The 8,355-nt window shown below is 50.8% G+C and overlaps 2 protein-coding genes across 4 annotated transcripts in view; both read left to right on the top strand.

Moving 5' to 3' along the window:
• The window catches only part of RXRB (retinoid X receptor beta), a 371,934-nt gene that overhangs the window by 298,822 nt on the left and 64,757 nt on the right, over positions 1-8,355 (top strand). The window lies entirely within an intron of this gene.
• The window catches only part of LOC118081372 (class II histocompatibility antigen, M alpha chain), a 129,661-nt gene continuing 124,873 nt past the window's right edge, over positions 3,568-8,355 (top strand). The window contains exons 1-5 of one of the 3 annotated variants that reach the window (XM_035107866.3): positions 3,568-3,746; positions 5,032-5,289; positions 5,556-5,837; positions 5,942-6,070; positions 6,378-8,106. In XM_035107866.3, coding sequence (XP_034963757.1) covers positions 3,662-3,746; positions 5,032-5,289; positions 5,556-5,837; positions 5,942-6,070; positions 6,378-6,382 — 759 coding nt within the window. In that variant the 5' untranslated portion in view covers positions 3,568-3,661 and the 3' untranslated portion in view covers positions 6,383-8,106. Of the gene's footprint in view, positions 3,747-5,031; positions 5,290-5,555; positions 5,838-5,941; positions 6,071-6,377; positions 8,107-8,355 lie in introns of those variants that run through there. The other 2 variants (XR_015948548.1, XM_035107867.3) reach the window with 2 other exon arrangements.

Raw genomic sequence — 8,355 nt, 5'->3', positions numbered from 1 at the left:
CTAGATGGCCCTCGGGTCCCTTCCAACTCCACAAATCTATGCAGACTATGACTAAATAAAGAAGTTGAAGTTATTGACTGAAGATCCCACAGAAAAAGTAGAAAGGCAAGAACTCAGGCCACTCGTAGTAATGTATCCCTGATAATAGTTCAAATGATACAATAGTTTCAAATAGTCTCTTCTACATATTTGATCTACATGTACACGTTGACTCTAAGGCTACTTGCTGAAGAAGAAACTGGGCCCTGTCCTGGTATACTGTATACACTTCATCTGACCTATAAACTACTATAAATAAATCCAACTACAGAAGAGACTGTTTGAAACTATTGTATCATTTGAACTACTATCAGGGATACATTACTACGGAGGACCGAGGGTCATCTAGTCCAACCCCCTGCAATGCACAGATCACAGTTAATAGGACATCCATTGTAAGAGGCAGCTTTTAATCTATTTGCACCCATCACTTAGCGGTTGCCTTAATTTCTCTCTGCCCTCCCGCTGAACCCAGGCACAGAGGCTTTTGGAGAATTCTGCCAGCCTGCCAGCCAGCCAGCTAGCCAGCCATAGAGCCTGTGTGGCAGCAGAAGCTCCGCGGAGCGAGGGGTTGGTCTAGATGAGCCCCAGGGTGCCTCCCATCCACCTCCATCATATCGCCAATCCATTGATTAAGGAGGATCTTGTTTTTATTCTTCCAATTCATCCATATCAGTCTCTTGGCCACAGTAAGGGCGTGTGGAATCCATTTCCGCTGTCAACTTCCATACGTCGGGTCTATAATTCAAAAGAATGTTTTCCTCTTAAAATATTAGCTTTTCTCCTGCACAGTCATAATAGAATCATAGAATCATAGAGTTGGAAGAGACCACAAGGGCCATCCAGTCCAACCCCCTGCCAAGCAGGAAACACCATCAAAGCATTCTTGACATATGCTGTCAAGCCTCTACTTAAAGACCTCCAAAGAAGGAGACTCCACCACACTCCTTGGCAGCAAATTCCACTACCGAACAGCTCTTATATATTGATATACTGTATAGCCCAGCACTTTATCCCAAAACTTTCCCTCTAGGAACATAGGTTTCAAAGTTACAGGTAGGTAGCTGTGTTGGTCTGCCGTAGTCGAAACAAAATAAAAAAAAAATATTTCCAGTAGCACCTTAGAGACCAACTAAGTTAGAATTTTTTTATATAGGTTTCAAAGAGCATATAAGAAGAGGAAAGGGAAGCCGATTTGGGTTTTCTTACAGGTTTCCTCTTGGAAGTTTACATCGCCTCTCCTCAAAGTCCCTTACGGGGCTTCTCGGGAGTAAGTTGCTAGGAGGTTCGCACCACAGGCGGCTTGGGAATTTCCACAAGCACACACTTCCTGTTTGTGACTCATTGAGTCTTTTATAACAAACAGAGCCTAACAAAAAGGGAAACTCTGATAAAAGGACGGAGAAGTGAAAGCGAAACTCTGCCCCCACCCCGAGCGCCCTGTGGTGGATTTCTGTAGGGAAGTAAGTGAGCAGGGAGGCAGGGGTACTGATCAGAGCTTGCTGGAACCAGGCACGATCTCCTTTTGCTTGTCTGCATAAATCTATGGAGGATAAGTGTGTGAGGGAGAACCTCCAGCGTCAGAGGCAGTCTACCTATGAATGTCAGTTCTTGGGCAGGGAGGGAGGGAGGGTTTTCCTCTGGTCTCTCATCAAATTTATAATCTTAGGGTTAAACCACTGAGCCTAGGGCTTGCCGATCAGAATGTCGGCGGTTCAAATCCTCGCGAAGGGGTGAGCTCCCGTTGCTCGGTCCCAGCTCCTGCCAACCTAGCAGTTCAAAAGCACATCAAAGTGCAAGTAGATAAATAGGTACCACTCCGGTGGGAAGGTAAACGGCCTTTCTGTGCGCTGCTCTGGTTCACCAGAAGCGGCTTAGTCATGCTGGCCACATGACCTGGAAGCTGTCTGCTGGCTCCCTCGGCCAATAATGCGAGATGAGCGCCGCAAAGCCAGATCACACACATACACACACCGATTCCTGCATTTGCAGGGGTTGAACTATATGACCCTAAGGTGACCCTGAAGACTCCCATGATTCTATGATCTATTAATCATTAAATTTGTATGCCGCCCTTTGTCCATACATTTCAGGGCTGTTTGCAGCATAAAAATGTTATATACACACACACACACACACAGAGTATATAATAAAAAGAAGAACAAAACAATAACCCCCTCCCACAAGCACATCTGAAAGGTTATGGGATGTTAGTCAGCCCAATGCTTGGTGGAAGAGGAACGCTTTCGCCTGGTGCCTAAAGGTGTTTAATGAAGGTGCCAAGCAAACTTCCTTGAGAAGACCATCTCACAAATGGGGAGCCACTGCAGAAAAGGCCCTGTTTTTGTGCCCATTTAGGGGGCACACACAAAGAGGGGACCAGATGAGCATTGCAGAGCCTGGGTTGGTTCATATGGGGAGAGGCAGACTTATGGGGGGGCAGGATATTAAGAAGAAGAAGAAGAAGAAGAAGAAGAAGAAGAAGAAGAAGAAGAAGAAGAAGAAGAAGAGGAGTAGTAGTAGTTTGGATTTGATATCCCGCTTTATCACTACCCACAGGAGTCTCAAAGCTGCGAACATTCTCCTTTCCCTTCCTCTCCCACAACAAACACTCTGTGAGGTGGGTGGGGCTGAGAGACTTCAGAGAAGTGTGACTAGCCCAAGGTCACCCAGCAGCTGCATGTGGAGGAGCGGAGACTCGAACCCGGTTCACCAGATTATGTGACTACCGCTCTTAACCACTACACCACACTGGCTCTGTTGTTGTTGTTGTTGTTGTTGTTGTTGTTGTTGTTGTTGTTGTTGTTGTTGTTGTTGTTGTTGTTGTTATCCTGAGCCATTCAAGGCCTTATAAGGCAAAACCAGCTCTTTGAATTGGTCCCATAAACTAATTTGCAGCCAGTGCAGTTGGGTCAGGATCAGTGCAATATGTTCACACCGTTTTCCCCTGGTCAGCAGCCTGGCCGCCAAATTCTGCACCAGCTGAGCCGTCTACAGAGGCAGCTCCTGAGTGATCTACGATTGACTGGAAGCTTTTAAACCAGGGGTCCCCAAACTAAGGCCCGGCAGCTGGATGCGGCCCAATCGCCTTCTAAATCCAGCCCGCAGACAGTCCGGGAATCAGCATGTTTTCACATGAGTAGAATGTGTCCTTTTATTTAAAATGCATCTCTGGGTTATTTGTGGGGCATAGGAATTCGTTCATATTAATTTTTCAAAATATAGTCCGGCCCCCCACAAGGTCTGAGGGACAGTGGACCGGCCCCCTGCTGAAAAAGTTTGCTGACCGCTGTTTTAAACAGAGGTCAGACGGCCACGTGTCGGGGATTTCTTAGCTGGGATCCCTCCATTTGCAGGGGGTTGAGCTGGATGACCCTCAGGGGTCCCTCCGACCCTGCGATTCTCTCTCCCCGCAAGCCTAAGCAGCCCGTCTGCGCTCCAGAGCCGAAACCCGGCAGCCTCTCCCGGGCAACTGGTGACGACGAAGCGCAACGACGCCCCATTGGCTGCCTGGGAGAGGCGTCCCCCCCCCTACCCCTCCCCGAAGCTGCTGCGAGTTGGGAGAACTCAGCTGTGGTGGGGCTCCGAGGTTTTCTATGGGGCAGTGAGGAAGAGGAGGACGATGGGTCCCGGGAGGTGCAACTGGGGTATGGCGGCCCTGGCCTGGCTCTGGGGGGCAGCGGCGGCTGCAGCGGCCGAAGTGCGAGGTACAAAAATGCGTCTCCCTCTTTCCTGCGCGAACTAAGGTGTGGGGTTTTGGGGGGGAGGGGGGGCTTTCAGGTTGTGTATCCGCCCCAAACTCCCCATAAGATGCCGGCTCCTCTGGGACTTTCAGGTGACCTTGACTCGCTAGAGCTCAGGTGAAATTCCACCCTGTATTTTTTTTTTAATCCCTTTCAAAAAGTTTCACTTTTGCAATTAAACTGGGGAGAAAGACTTCCTGTTGGTGTTACTTGAAGGCCGCCCGGCGAAACGGCGAGCTGACACCCGTGTTCGTGTGCACACACTCTCGACTCACAGGTTTGGGACCAGAGGGTCATCTAGCCCAACCCGCCTCTGCAAAGGCACAGTTGTTTTCAGTGTTCTTCCAAATACAGTACTGTAGTATTATGGCACTTAGCTTCTCCCTCTCTCTCCCCCCCTCATCCCCTAATAATCCCAAACCCCCTAAACTGAGGGGGCTGCGGAAGGGGGAGGGGGGAAATGGTGTCCGGAGGTGGGGAAATGTGCTTTAAAATCCCCTACTGAATACTCTGCTCTTGCGTTGAGGAAGTTCCTTCCTTCTTTCCTCTCCCCGCTTGTAGCAGCGCCATCAGAACAGGACTCAGACGGAACCATAGACTCGTAGAACGGTAGATTTGGAAGGGATTCCCGAGGGTCATCTAGTCCAACCCGAGCTCAATAACCCCTGTTTCACCCCACAAACACTTTCTGACAGTAATTGCTGTTTGCAAGTAGAGAACAAGCTTCCTCAGAAGGCCGTCCCTTCTCCTTCACTGGAGGATCTCAAGCAGAGGTTGGAATGGATGGCCCCAGATTAGTTCTTGCTTTCTTGTCATCCATCCCTAGCACATATTACTAGCCAGGGAGGGTGAAGGGCAGAAGGCAGAGGGCAGGCAGCAGAAGACTACAAGAAATAAGATTCCACCTAAACATTAGGAAGAACTTCCTGACAGTAAGAGCTGTTCGACAGTGGAATTTGCTGCCAAGGAGTGTGGTGGAGTCTCCTTCTTTGGAGGTCTTTGAGCAGAGGCTTGACAGCCATATGTCAAGAATGCTTTGATGGTGTTTCCTGCTTGGCAGGGGGTTGGACTGGATGGCCCTTGTGGTCTCTTCCAATTCTATGATTCTACGTGGAGGGGTGCATGGAGGCACATTGCAGAATCAAAATAATTGTGGAGTTGGGAGTGACCCCTGAGGGTCATCTAGTCCAACCCCCTGCAGTGCCTCAATGGTGGCAGGTGACCCACCTCCCTCTTTTTTTACGTTCAGAGGATCCTGCCCACCTGTTTTCTGAAGTCTACCTGTGCCAGCAGGATTCCCTGCTTCCTGAGATGGTCCAAACTCTGGACGACGAAGAGCTCTTCTGGTTCAACTCCTCGGAGTCCGCCTGGCATGCACGCCTCCCCGATTTCCAGCCAGGGGTGCAGAACCGGACACCCCAAAGTCACATCCGGGTGCTGAACCAGCTCTGCAACGATGTGCTGGGCAACTTTTCGTACTATTTCGCAATTATGCCGGAAGCGAAAGGTGAGGGAGTTTCTTTGCCTTGTGGGGAGGGGGCTACCAGAAACTTCCTCCAATGAGGAAGTTTATTATGCATCATATAATATATGTTGCAATAAAAATAAAAATAAAATGCTACGATAAAAATAATAATGAGAATAATAAAAAAATAATACTATCGTTAAAAATAATACAAATAATAATGCAAGTAAAAGGATGGGGAGCCACCACTGAAAAGGCCACGTTCTCATGTTGCCACCCTGCAAACCACCCTCTGCCTCCCCCCACAGGTATTGCTCAGGTGAATGTCTTCCCCCTGCAGCCGCTGCAGCTGGGCCGGCCCAACACGCTCGTCTGCTCAGTGACCAACCTCTTCCCTCCGGCGGCTGAGGTCACTTGGACGTACCAAGGTCAGCCCATGACCCAGGGGGTCTCCACCCCTCCAGCAGTCCCTGTGCAGGACCTGGAGTTCAAGCTCTTCTCCTATTTGGAGGTGACTCCCCAGGAGGGAGACATCTACAGCTGCAACGTCAAGAGCCCCCGCGACACCTTCAGCATCCAGGCGTTCTGGGGTGAGGCCCTGCTCTTACCGTCTCTCCCCCCACCCTGCCCCAAATGACCCTTGTGCTCTCACCCCCCCCACTGACCCTCTGTCCCATCTCTCTCCCTCCTGTAGTCCCCCAAGATCCCGTCCCCTCGGAGCTCCTGGAGAACATCCTGTGCGGCGTGGCGTTTGGGGTTGGCGTCCTCTTTGCCATCGCGGGGGTGGTCCTGGTGGCACTATCCTGCAAGTGCAACAGCACAGGTATTTCTGGAGGAGGCCCCTTGGGAAAGGAGGAGGCTGCAGATCAGGGGCAGAGAGCGCCCGCTTAGCACGCAGAGTGGAACCAAAGGCTTGTAGGGTTGGAAGGGGTCCCCCAAGGGTCATCCATCCCAACCCTCTGCAAGGTCATGGGGTTCCCATTTCATTCATCTGTTTCCTTGCTGGACAAAATGGTTGGCGTGAAATATTGCAACCATCAAAGATTCCTGCATTGCAGGGGGTTGGGCTAGATGACCCTTGGGGATCCCTCCCTCCATTTCTGTGATTCTACGACCTTTATCTTTTCCAGAATGAATTCCCGAGAGTCGACCTGAAGGAGGGATTTGGAGGAGAAGGAGCATCACCTTTAAAGTCACCCACCCATTTCCCCCCCCCCTTGCGGGAACTGCCCCTCAATGCCAGAATCTCTCTGTGTGTGTATATGTGTGCCCATTTGCATTCAGTGAGCCGCGAACATCTGTCCACCCTGCTTTTGTCACGTGTCTCCGTTGCCACTGGCTCCAGGCAGGGGTGGGAGAGACTCCAGTCTGTGAACCCGGAGGGAAACTGCTGCCAGTCAGTGTGGGCAGTCCTGGGTGAGGCGGATCAGTGATGTGAGTGAGCTTCTTCTGTTCCCGTTAAAGTTATCACTGCTAGAGAAGCAAAAGGGTCAATGAGGGGGTGGAAGGAGCAGAGGGCAGGAGCCCAGCCAGGTTTGGCTGAAGCAGTTCTGGCTCAGATCCCACTTCTGACACCACTATCGCCACCAACCCCACTTCTGACACCACTATCGCCACCAACCCCACTTCTGACACCACTATCGCCACCAACCCCACTTCTGACACCACTATCGCCACCAATCCCACTTCTGACACCACTATCGCCACCAATCCCACTTCTGACACCACTATCGCCACCAACCCCACTGCTAGCACTGGCACTGTTGCTGCGCTGCAGGTTTGTCATGGCCCTTGGCTAGAACAAGAAACTTGCATAGATTGAATATTGCTAGCCCCACAACCATCGCTCACCCCACTGCTCACATCACTATCACCACCATCCTGCTCCTCCCAGCTATGGGTCTTTCTCGCCAGGACAGGGACATGGCTTGGCCTCAGATCTATTTTCTGGGCAGGCCCATCAGCACCCAGCTTTTCTGCCACACCCAGGGGAATGAGAGATCTTCCTAGTCTGCCACTGTTCATTTAACAGGACCTTCTCATGGAGGTACAGAGACCATCACCTGCTAATTGCTGCGGCAGGAGACGGCTGTACCACACAACTCTTCATAATGGGCAGCTGGGCCCTGCAGCACAGTTTTTATTTTGTGTGTGTGGCAGGGTTGAGCCCAGGCACTTGTGAAATGATGGTGCCTCTGAGCGTGTCAAGGGTGCTGTCCATTAAAGCAAGGAAGCGCAGAAGTAATCCCCAGAAGCCCTCTCCCTTTTCTAGGTTTTAGCATCATAGAATCATAGAGTTGGAAGGGACACCAGGGTCATCTAGTCCAACCCCCTGCAATGCAATAATATTTGGCCCAATGTGGGTCTTGAATCCATGACCCTGAGATTAAGGATCTCATGTTCTACCAACTGAGCTATCGGGGATGTGCAGGCTCAGGAAATTTAGTGGGGGGGGGAGAGCGTCACCGCCGGTTAAATTTCTGCCCTTTCATACAGCTGCTATGGGGAAGGCTTGAATAATCCCCGGGACTCGCCTACCTTGCAGGGTGGTTGTGACCGGCAACATGATAAAAAAGGCAGTGGGCATCTTCTTAGTTTTAAAAGGCGGGGGGAGACTAGGAGACCCATGGAGGACTAAAGAAGCATTGCAACTTTTAAAAGAGAGAGGTGGAAGGAGCAAAAAAAGACCAGGGGAGGGAGGTTTGTAGGGGGAGGGGTGTTTTTTGATCTTACGGACGCTGCACCTACAATTGTTCCTGCTCAGTGATGTGTCCTTTCCTTTGCGTTCCTGACGCCGGGTGCCAAATGGAGTTCTTGTCAGGGGTGCAGAAAATAAAATAAAATGGAAAAGAAAAAAAAGATTTTGCAACTATTCTTTCGAGTTCTTCCTGACGTTGCAAGCAGGAATTGAGGCAGAATCCCCGGGGCGGGCGGTGCCTTTGTGGGGTGGGGTGGGGGAATCGGAGGGGGGAGTCAGGGCCAGAAAGATGGGGAATGAGTCCATGGATGTGACTTGTACAGGCACAAGGAAGATGCATTATTTCCTGCCAGGCAGAATTCCTCAGGGAGAGCCTAGAGCGGGGCGGGGCCAGGGGAATTAGAGCAGGG

This window comes from Zootoca vivipara, chromosome 2 (assembly GCF_965207765.1).
Source record: "Zootoca vivipara chromosome 2, rZooViv2.hap1.1, whole genome shotgun sequence".
NCBI classification, from domain to species: domain Eukaryota; kingdom Metazoa; phylum Chordata; class Lepidosauria; order Squamata; family Lacertidae; genus Zootoca; species Zootoca vivipara.
Note: the sequence above shows the minus strand (reverse complement) of the source record. Positions and strands in the feature narration are given on the sequence as shown.